This window comes from Rhincodon typus, chromosome 14, assembly GCF_021869965.1.
Source record: "Rhincodon typus isolate 14 chromosome 14, sRhiTyp1.1, whole genome shotgun sequence".
Taxonomy (NCBI): domain Eukaryota; kingdom Metazoa; phylum Chordata; class Chondrichthyes; order Orectolobiformes; family Rhincodontidae; genus Rhincodon; species Rhincodon typus.
Window position 1 is genome coordinate 47,954,941 of NC_063345.1, and position 11,891 is coordinate 47,966,831.

An 11,891-nucleotide genomic window follows, 5' to 3' on the forward strand; every position below is an offset into this window, starting at 1 on the left:
TGCTGCTTGGCCTGCTGTGTTCATCCAGCCCTGCACCTTGTTGTCTCGGATTCTCCAGCATCTGCAGTTCCTACTATCTCTCAATCAAAGAACATTGTTTGTCGATCTTGCAAAGCAAGTGGGATTTGAAGAAGTAGCCAGTGAGGATGTTGAAGAGCTCTCCATAGTTGATCTACAACAACTACTCGCTGAAGGGGAAGTGGAAGCTGGAGATGAAGATGAAAAAGTCCAGGATGCAGCACCACGAGAGCTTTCCACTTCTGTTTTGTCTTCTGTCGAGGGAAATTGAGAAGCAGTTGCAGCCGTTAGAGCACAACAATTACAATGCAGAATGCAGCAGGGTAGCAGTTCGTTGATAGTTGTGTTCCACCCTATGAACAGCTTCTTCATGAAAGAAGGAAAAGAGCAAAGCAGCAAAAACTGGATGTCCTTTTTAAGCCAAACTCCAAGAAACAATCATGAGACAATGAACCACAGCCATCCACTACTGGATTAACTATTTTTCGCCCTAAACCTGCAAGCACAACTGCACCTGAAGGTGATGATGACGACCCTCAGCCCCTCAGCATTAACAAGAGCAACCACAAAACTTCATCCCCATCGAGTCATCTCGACATTTTTTCAAGGTAAGGTGTTAAATTTACTTTTATTTCATTATTTGAATAAATGTTTAATTCATATCTAACTGTGCTATACTTTGTGTTAGGCTTTTGAGTGATTTGGGTGATATTTTTCAGTGGTCTGCCCCAACCCCGCTCTACCCGTTATTTCTATAGTGCAACGTTACACAGGAATGTAACAATTGCATTATAGCAGATACGATTGTTAAGTTTAAGATAGAGATTAATAGATTTCTGATTACCAATGGTTTATGGGGATGTGGTGATGTGGAGGATAAAATGCTTTAGTTGTATGATCAACCATGATGGTATTAAATAGCAAGGAAGGCTAAATGGGCTAAACAACCTACTCCTATTGCCTGGTTTCTATTCTCATGTCAAAGCTTTATGACTTGGTCAAGGGATTTGAAGGAATTGCTAGCTGATGATATGATTCCAAACAACAAACAATGCCATTACACGTAAGTAGGGGAGAAAAAGGATTTCATTTGAACTTTGGAATAATTTTGACATTAACAGCCACTCTACTTTTCCCATAAGCCCTGTTATTTCTATAGCACAATTTTCTATTGGAAACGCAACTATCGCATTACAGCACATTACCTGTACTATTTAGACTAGAAATGACAGAACTGCAAGCTTTTAATTGGTTGGTTGTGAGATCATTTAGCATTGTCTGTGATGCAGCTTCATTAGGTTAGCACCTTATCTTTAAGTCTGCCCGATGCTGCTCCTGGCATCCTCTCCTGTACTCTCCATTGAACCATGGATTGATGTTTAATATTAAAGTGAATGACATGCCTAGCCCTTGTGGCTGAATATAATTCTACTGTTGTTTAAAGCCTGCAGCACCTCACAGCTGGTGAATCTTTTATGTATCTATCCCTTTTATCAGAATGCTAATGTCACACAACACAAAAACAACTTTGTCTCTTAAAGGATTGCACAGTGGTCACTCCTACCATCATGAACAGATTGATTAGTGAAGTCAGGGCCAAGTAGGATTTTCCCTTATGTTGTTTCTCCCACTACCTTCATTGGTAAAAATATGGCAGATACATCCTTCAAGATTCAGCCTTCTCAGACAGTGGTGGTGTCATTGAGCCACTTTTGGTGATGGGCAGTGTGTGCCCTTGCTCCCCTCAGTGCTTCTTCCAGGTAGTGTTCAACATGAAAGAAAACTCTGATCAGTTGAAGAGGGAATAGGTGGCAGTTATTCTTATGAGCTCCTGTGAATCCAATCTCCTGATTTTCCAGACCTCTTCACAGTCATGCCACATTCTCTCAGTCTTTAAAAATATACTCAAACTGCCTTTGGATTTTATCTCTAACTAATTTTATTTTACCTTTTCCTTTACAAATTGCAAGATGCTTCACAAAGACATATAATATACCAAAGGCAAATTGGATATCCAATGTTCTTAGACTTGAAACCTGCATGCCTGTACAAGTTGCCATTTGGTCAAACTTGCCCATCCAGTCTTTGGTACCATTACAAAAATGTTTAACAGAAACCTTTAGTTCATGTGAGTGCAACAGTTTCCTTTGTAATGATGCACAAGACCAAAGTAAATTCCTCAAGTGTACACTAACTCCAGTATTTAATTTAATATCTCATCAGGTATCAAAGATAATGTTTCTAATTCCACGCCATTTCAGCAAGCTCAAAAGACTTAATAACTGGCTACTCAGTAAGCAGCAAGAAAAGCAACTGCTGAAGTAAATTCCAAGAGATTTAGGAGATCTGAACTCTCTGATGTTCCCTTTCCCGGTAACTTCTAGAAAAGAATGAAAAATAGGTTCTTTAGACAGAGCGCAAACTATGGATTGCCTTAGATGGACTGGAAAGTCATTCTTCATCTTTACCTGTTTGTGCACACGAATATGAACAAATTCCAAATGATGGTTAAAGTACAGGTGACTGTTCAGTCTTAACTATCATTAAATTGGTACAAATTTGGGACATTTTCAGGGTTTTTTATACAAATGCAAATCTTCCATTTCAGGTGTGGAATTTGGCTTAACTCGTTGATATTGAAGTTGGAAATAACCATTGCAAGAGAAAAAGAGCAATTCATAACCAAGTAGTACACAATAGCTGTGACCCCCCCCCCATAAATATCTAAATAACATTCCAGCACAACATTAAATGTAGAATTGTACAGTAAATGGGTTGTGACCTGTACTTATCAAAATAAGTATAGCTTTTTGTTGTGAAAAATAGTTTTGGTTAACACATTCAAAATATGTTGCTCTCACATTTTAAGATGTCTGTTACAAACAAGCTCTAACCAAATCAAGATTCTAGCTGAAGAATATGCAGAATCAGTTCGTGAAGGCATTGGTGTTGATTTACTGCTAAAAGCTGCAGTTTTTCATAGGTGGTGCTACAGAGAAATGTGGTAAATCATTGCAAGTTGACAAAAAACAACATATATTCATGAAATTGGGTGTTGCTTGCCTATAATTGGCTTTGAGAATTCATTCACATCATCTGATAATTCAAACATTTTTAATTCAGAAGTACACATTTTTGTGTATGTGTGTGTTTGTGTTTATGCTTGTGTTAATGCTTAAACATTTCAGCTTTATGTCTTGCTGGTTCTCAACCTATACAATTTATGTTAATAGCGTATCAAAGCACTGCACAGGAGCATTAATGAAACAAAGTATGACATCAAGTTACATAAGGAGCCATTAGGTTAGATGACCAACAGCTTGGTCAAAGATGATGATTTAAAAGGAGGACAGCAAGATAGAGAGGTGAGGAAGTTAAGGGATGGTTTTCCAGAATTTGGGCCTGAGCAACTGAAGGCACAGTCATCCACAGTAAAGCAATAACAATTGGGAATGTATTAGAGGTCAAATTAGAGAATCTCGTTTTTCTAAGGATTACAGAACTGAATCACATTACTGAAATAGAGAGATGCAAGGTAATGAAGGGATTTGAGAATGAAAAATTCACATTTTTGAGCCAAGTACACGTCTCTACCTTCCAAGCATTCCTTAAAAATTCCTATTTATCTTTTAAATGATCATAAAAACTCAAAGTATTCTACTGAATTAAGAACACCTAAATAACGGTTTAACAGGTGTTTTAGGGTGTGAGGGCAGTGATTTAATTTCCTACTGACCTACAATGTTAGGTTCATCTACATTAAACATACTTTGTGTCAGCTGGATATAATCCATTGACTGACATTACAGTTTCGGAATAGTGCAAAGACTGGAGTATTCAGCCCACAAGCTGAAGTGAGACAAATACTGGAAACCTGCATGAGGAGGACAAGGACAGGAAACTAAATCTAGTCTTTTTTCCTTAGCAAAGCAGACTTGTATTCTTCACAGGAAAAAGGCTGGAGAGTATGCCTAGAGCTCTAGGATGACGATATAATTAGAAATATAAACAATTACCAACAGCAGATGTACTTAAAGACTTAAATCAGGCTATTAGTGTAAAGATCAATAATTATAACTTTGATTTTAGTACTTAGCTCTTGAAATGTGGATTCTCTCTGTTGGCTCAGAATTGCCATTGAAATATTGCAAAGGAAATGGCGAGCATGTTCACAAACATCAAGGTACATAATATTCATAATTTGGCCATTGAAACTCAAAAGTAATTTCTGGTTGTTTACAAGATAAAGTAAGTATAGTTCAAAGGCAAATCAATTAAGTTAAACACTTGTGGAAAAAAAAACCGCATTCAAATATTCCGATAGACAACGGAACTGCGGCACAAGGCCACAGTAGAAGTATCATAATGCTATAATGCTGCAGTTCATAAAAAGAAGGCATGCACTGGGTTTAAGCTATCGGGCTCACGTGAATCCCTAAATGACTATAAAAAGTGTAGGAGAACACTCGAGGGAAATCAGAAGAGCAAAAAGAGGGTACAAGATTGATCTGGCAGATAATGTTAAAGATAAATCCCTAGAGGTTCTATAGCTATATTAGGAGTAATAGGGTGGCTAGGCAGAGAATAGGTCCCTTTTAAGATCAGCATGGCCGTCTATGTGTGGAGCCACAGGACATGGGGGCAGATTTTTTAATGAATATTTCTCCTCAGTGTTTACTGAGGAGAGAATCATGGATGCTAAAGAAATAAGGGAAACAAGTGGGAGATAGTAAGAACTGCCAATGCTGGAGTCAAGAGATAACACACAGTGTAGAGCTGGAGGAATACAGCAGGCCAGGCAGCATCAGAGGAGCAGGAAAGTTGACGTTTTGGGTTGGGAACCTTCTTCAGAAGTGGGGTAGGGGGAAGGGAGCTCTGAAATAAAGAGAGGGGGGAGGGGTGGGGTTGGGGAAGGTAGGTGGGATGGTGAGTGCAGGTAGGGAGTGGTGGGGATTGATCAGTGAGGTGGGAGGAGCGGGTAGGTGGGAGAGAAGAAGAACACACTGTGTTACCTCACACTCCAGCATCAGCAGTTCTTACTATCTCTAAGTGAGTTATAACCCCACTGCAAAGCCTCATTTCTGAAGAAGGGTCCCGACCCAAAACATCAGCTTTCCTGCTCCTCTGATGCTGCCTGGCCTGCTGTGTTCCTGCAGTTCCACACTGTTATCTCAGACTCCAGCATCAGCAGTTCCTACTATCTCTGAGAAGACTGACAGGTTGTGTCAGGTCAAGGAGGCGGGGATGAGAGGGAGGGTTGGTCATGGAAACACCAGTTGCATGCATGAGTTTTGCTCCAGGACTCTAATCTGTGACTGTTGGGTCTACTATTTGGCTCTGGAGGCAGTGCCACAACAGCTGTATAGAAGCAAGTTAGTGCTAGGCCACACTGAAGGTGACTACAATTCTCGGAGACTTTGCCCTCGCTGTATGATAAGATATCATACCCTCAAACTCTTACTCTCCCTCCAGCCCCATGTACACTCATACTTCTGTGCCATTGTCCATATATCCTTGCCATCTCATGCCCCATGGTACCTCCCGGTCACCTTCACAGACACTCACTCAGTAATTACTACATACAGGCCACTACAGAAGATGGAAAAACATCTAACAATCTCGAGAGCTCTCATTCGTACACGCCTGATGCTGATAAAAAACTCTCACTTACAAAATGAATTCAACATTTTAAATCCCCTCTGTGGTCAATCTGTTGTAAAAGCAAACAAAATCAAAGACAGCTAATCATTTAATATCCTCTTAAAACCATCATGTAAAATGTCAACTCATATCGCCTGCTGAGTTAAGTGATTTTAGAGTTTGTGAAATTCTGCCAGCATTCATAATGAGTTCGGCATTAATGACAGCCCTTTCAGAAAAGTCACCAATGAAATCTATAGGAACTGCAGTAACATATGGCTGACAGGTTTTTTTTTCTATGTTACTTCAGATGGCCTGTTAATCAACAATTAAGCAGTAAATATCTACTTATTTACTCCGACAGTCACAGTGTTATTTTCATGTTTAAATGGGATTTAAATAATTTCAGATTATAGTACTTAAACAAACCTTGTTCATCCTGCAGAAGTGCTTATACTTCTGTAAATTCATGACTCCCACACTCCACATTAACAGTCTTGGAACAACCACAGAAGGGGATCTATTTGAACTTTGCATAACTTCAAATGGTGCTGCTGTGAGAATAACGCAGCAAACCCACCTACCTATTGGCAATAAGGGAATCTGCAGGAAATGGGAGCAGGTAATCCACCTCTGAGTCCCACCTGTCACTGTTAAAGATAACGTTTTATTTCCTCTGACATTAGGGTTCATTTTCATCTTCACTGTCCACAATCTTTATATCCTGCTTATTATCTTTTGCAGAACACCCAGCAAAGACTGAAAATAATTTGCAGATGTACATGTAAGCCCAATGTGTTGTTCCCAAGGTTAATTTTCTCTACATTGTCCTAATGAAGTTAACTAGTTGTGACGCCACATGTTCCTTTGTAAGTTGCCCAAATGGTCACAACTCATGTAAATGTCTCAACTAAGATATACATGTTCAGTTCTACCTGGGGGCACTTTGATCAATGGTGACACATCCCACTGCCCACCCTTTTTGAGATCGGGCAATTCAGTACAGACTGGGCACGTTCTTAGTCTGTAACTTTAAGTAATCATCAGACAGATACACTCAAAGAAACAGGATACAATTACTGAACTAAGTCCAATATGTTAATACCTACTGCATTGTTTTGTAAAGATGTGTAATCAGATACTAATGCCTCAAAAGTTGCCAGAAGAGATATATAGCATGAAAAGGTGGAGTTTGAATGATGCATTTCATTGTATTAAAATGAAATAATATCTGAATAGGGTGATTTCATTACTTTGTTAAAAAATGAACCTGGTGTGAACTTGACCAGAAAGCTTAGCTGAGTCACATCCAAGCTACTATTATTTTGAGTGGATTATTTGTTGAAAATTGGTAATCGGTCCTATGGCAATTATAATTATGTTCATTTTAGTCTAAATAAAGATGAGTTAATGCTCCACAGGGTGTGGAATTGATATTTAAAATTGAAGAATCAATTACCGTGCAGTTTAATTGACAAAACAATTGTGAACATATCAGGTGGAATTTAGTAAAGAAGTTACAGATCCTGTTGGCAGGCCAGGAAGCAGGCCAAATACGGTCACAGTGCGACTAGACTCTTAGCTCAAGTGACGCACGGGGCCAGGTCAATTACGTTACAGAGTGTACTGAAGTGAGAATGCCAACATTACCTGACAGTGTTTCATTGCACATGTCCTCCAGCACTTGTGTGCAGCAGACTGGATAGATGATCCCATTTTCTAACTCTCACCAATACTAAGAGGTGGACCTCAGCACACTGGCCCTGCTTTGGATTGTCTGAGATCTCAGCTGTCCCTTTAGGGTTCACTCTCCTCAGCTCAGATTTGAGTTTCCTCTATGAAGCTCTGCCCCTTAGCAAATCTGAGTTGTCCCTTCTTCTCAAAAGATTTCTGCTCATCCTACTCCCTTTGCCTGGAACTCACTTTCATCAAAATCAGATCCATGCATCTCCCATTTGATTTTCTAGGCTTCATTTAACTCAGGTGGGCGGATGCGAATGTAGCTCAACAAACTTCACAAGTGTTTTAATGATTTTCCTGTCCTTTGCAAATTTATTTTTGCAGCCTCTCAAACTTCCAGGCATGCATTTGATTAAAATCTCCTTTCCTGCCATTTAGATTCTGATGCGAATACTCCCATGGTCTACTGTCACAATTTCTGCTCTAGCAAGCTTCATTAGATTCTACACTTTCTCGTGCAGTACTCTAGAGGTCTTTCAGTCACTACATGCAACTGCTAGGCAAGTTACATCATTACATCACCATCTTCACAAAGCTACAATAGCTGATCTCAGCAACAGTTTCACAAACTCAGCTATTTTCTCCAAATTGTAGCTACAATACTTAACATTAGCAATCTCTCACAAAGCACGGCTACAACACCACCTCAGGCACCACCCTCATTAAAAAACTGAATCAACTTTTCTCCACACCCAAATTCTAAATGCAAATAAATGGACTAAATGGAAAAGCAATGAAACTTAAATCTGAACAAAAAGTGCTAGAGAAACTCAGCAGGTCTTGCAGCATCTGTGGAGAGAGAAACAGACTCAAAGTTTCAAGTCCAGTATGACTCTTCTCAAGTTTCAAAGAACAGTCATATTGAACTCAATGTTGACTTGGTTTCTCTCTCCACAGATGCTGTCAGACCTGCTGAGTTTCTCTAGCATTTCATTTTTATTTAGATTTACAGGATTTTGCTTTTATTGAAGCATAAGTCAATGTTGACATAAGAAACTCAAATATTAAATTTGATCCATTCAACCCATGAGACATGCATTTAACACTTCTACCATCTTTCACAAATCTTCCTTTCAAAATTGAAATCCACCCTCTACATTCATTAACTACAGCCCTATCTTCTTTTCATCTTCAATGTTCTTGGATTTGAAGATGAATCCTTCCACTCCATCCTTTGCCCCTCAAACCACACTGAAGTCACACATCAATGTTGCAAGTGACATTCTCTTCCGAAATTGTGACAATAGTGCATAATCTTCCCTGATATTTCACATAATTGGCCCTATCAATCTCCTCCACTGGCTCTCCCACCTTGTCCAGCTCTGTTGGACTACTATTGCTTAGTTCCATTCTTGCCTTTATTCATTTCATTTGAAGAACAGCTATCCCTGGAGCATATCACACCAGATACTGGAGTTTGAAACGTTGCTGGTGGTGGTGTATTACAGTTCATTCAGAGAGTCTGAGCTGCTGTGGCTAAGTGCACTTTTACAAACATGTTGCCAAAGAAATAGATAGTGATGGTAAAGAGTCCAATGTTCTTTCCATCACAGGGCCGACAAGGAATCTCGCCCATCCTTCCCATCTGCTGATAGTGTGCTAGGAAATATTTGAAGGTTGATGCACAGATTGTTTGGCTGCTTTATGAACACACCTTCCTTGGCAATTAATTGGGACTCAAACTCGAAGCTTCTGGTCCAGAGGGAGAGATGCCACCCATTCAACCACAAGGCTTTGTGGATTCAAGGTGAAAAACTAAAATACATGTTCCTTTTCTCAGAGCTGACGTTTTCCATTTTAAGGAGCATCGATGGTACAAACAGCAGAGCAGTTGAGATCAGATCTTATGTGAATGATATCCTAATTGTCATTAACCTTTTACCTTTATCTCCAAAATTTTCCTACCCTTTGATGTGTCCTGTTACAGGTTAAAATTCTCCATACGGAGGACATCATTCTGCCCTAATAGATTCTGACCAACACATTTATCTTATTATGAGAAAAGCTTAATCTGCTCTGGCACAAACATAAAAACCAACTCTCAGCCCTTTACAAGAACAGTCTGAGATCTGCCCATTTGACTCATGCTGAGTCAGGCAAGCACTATGAAGGTAAACTTATTTTCTTGTACTCCTGAAAATGCATAAATATCCAGAAAGTGCTTATGCCTCATCATTTTCTGTTAACAGTCCGATACAGTAAGCTCCCAATACCAACTTAACATGCTGAAGAGTGACAGGCAGACAGTTGGCCAATGATAGTTTATACTTGACGATTTAACTTGCTTTTCACATTTAGATTCTCATTCTCAATTGCTGAAGAATGTTGATTTCTGACATAATAACTAATTACAAGTTATGAATTATTTTCCTTTTATATTATTATTCTTCCTATATAAACATTCAAATTAGAGTTCTGCTGGAGTTTATGGAGAGCTAAAGAAGTTTCATTGCTACACCAAGTCATCTATCCAATCTCAGGACTAAATGTTCTGCACATTTTCTCCTTTTAAAATTAAAAAAAGGCCTTTGTTCCCTATCAGAGGTCAAAATACACGAGAGCAGTGGGCAATTTCACCCCTGAAATCCCCACACTGCCTGGGAAGATTCCCTCATGGGGATGACCAATCTCCAGGAAGATCGGCAGATGGGGCAGGTGAATCTGTTTGCAGCTCCCATTTGCCAGTAAGTTGATCGCTGACATAATCAATTGCAAGGTATACATTTTCATATGACTACATAAAACCTGAAGACTTCAGATCATGGGGAATGCCTTATAAGATAAAGATGTTCCTTTGCCACCTGAATTCAATTATCCACTGGCTCCCAGTTAGTCTTCATGCAAGGTAGCCACAATAACCAACCCTGATAACGCCACTGAAGCAATAAAACATCATCACAAATATTTCCCTTCCAAACTGCAGGCACAGTACTGAGCAGGAGTCAAAGGAACTGCTTAAAATTATCCTCATTTGATTTCTGTTTAGTTTTAATAAATAAACCTCTTTCTGATATGATATTGATTCAAGATGGTGGCAGATTAAGATGCTCCAGCCAGAGCTCCTCTGCTCCGCCCATCCTTCTTTTTTAATCTCTTTCTTTTCTCTTTGCCTGCAGTTTCTTCCTTTTTTATAATTTTTATTTTTATATTAAACTTACCCGGATGGGAATGGAGGAGGCGACGCCAAACCAAAGGCGGTCGCTGGTGAGTCCGAGAGGTGAGCCCCAGACTGGGCCAGCGAGGGGTCAGTGGGTCCCAGAACGGAGACCAGTGTAGGAGGTGAGTCCTGGAGGCGATAAGGCAGACCAAAGGCGAGACCCTTGTGGACTGGATGCGAGGCCTTGAGATTTGATGCCTGGTACACTCTAGAGACTTGGCCCTGTGCTGGCACAGACTTGGTGAAAAGACTATAATTCGAGTACTTTTTTGTAAAAACTTCTTTATTGTTATGCTGAATTTTTATTTACTACTTTTTCCAAGTCTGTAACACATACTTAAGTGTTTGTAACTAGGTACCCCGGTACCTAAAGTGGTGCCAAAACGGTTACATTACAAACTTTTCACTGAACTCATTTGAGTGCACATGACAATGAAGCTAATTCAATTCGAGCTGTAAAAAAGTAAACTCTTTTTTTTGAATCTAACGCTGCAATGAGAGACAGATGATTAACAAGTATAGATTTTTATCCAAGCATAGTACCTGGGCTGCTTGAGGGCTTCGCATTCTGGCTACTTGAGGACTCCGTACCCTGGCTGGCACAGGACTCTGAGATTCTGAGCCTGCAGAGCTTCTCAAATGGGTTTCTTCATATTCTTGTGAATTGACAGAGCTTAGTGTGCTCCGAAAGCCTGTGTATTCACTTGGAGAACTTAAAACCTGCAACACAAACTCCAGTTAAATCTCAAATTCTCCTTTGCCAAGCTTCTCCATGGAGATGTCATGTCAGTAGTCACTGGATAGATCAATTTTATTACTTCACATTTCATTTATTGGATTTTAATTTTGATCTTCCAGTTAATAGATTGTTCAAATTGCCTTTCAATAACATTTAACTTTAAGAAGATAATTTAATTCTATTTGAATCTAGTAGCTTCAAGTAACATGAATATTCTTTCTCATTTCAAATCCAAGCTCAGACAACATCACGTTTGATGAAGTAATATTGAAATGCGGATCGTCAATACAAAAAGTCTCTTCAAGACATTTAAGCCAACAATATGCAAATTATGCCACATCACCTGGAATGTGACATTGAAATAGACTGCATGCAACCTTTAGGTGTCTTCATCTGAATTTTTGGAAAACAGAATGAAGTCCCAACTCATATTTTTAAAAGAGATTATGCAGATTGAAACTTTAATACGTTGCCGGAGGTCATTTGTTCTGACTTCAGAGCAGGCCGCAAGTTGCATAAAGAACAGAACAGTCCAAGCCCGTCAAACTGAAAGGGCATCCGTGGCTGCGTGTGTGTGTGTGTGTGTGTGTGTGTGTG

The 11,891-nt window shown here is 39.5% G+C and overlaps 1 protein-coding gene and 1 long non-coding RNA gene across 2 annotated transcripts in view; one reads left to right on the top strand and one right to left on the bottom strand.

Moving 5' to 3' along the window:
• pof1b (POF1B actin binding protein) overlaps positions 1-11,891 on the bottom strand; it is an 86,961-nt gene that overhangs the window by 43,911 nt on the left and 31,159 nt on the right. Inside the window, exon 5 of the mRNA XM_048605012.1 lies at positions 11,099-11,275. Within this exon, the coding sequence (XP_048460969.1) occupies positions 11,099-11,275 (177 nt within the window). The remainder of the gene's footprint in view (positions 1-11,098; positions 11,276-11,891) is intronic.
• Positions 370-11,829, top strand: LOC125484806. Its single transcript, XR_007263626.1, has 3 exons — positions 370-626; positions 8,952-9,509; positions 11,531-11,829. It is a non-coding gene; the product is annotated as an uncharacterized LOC125484806 (long non-coding RNA).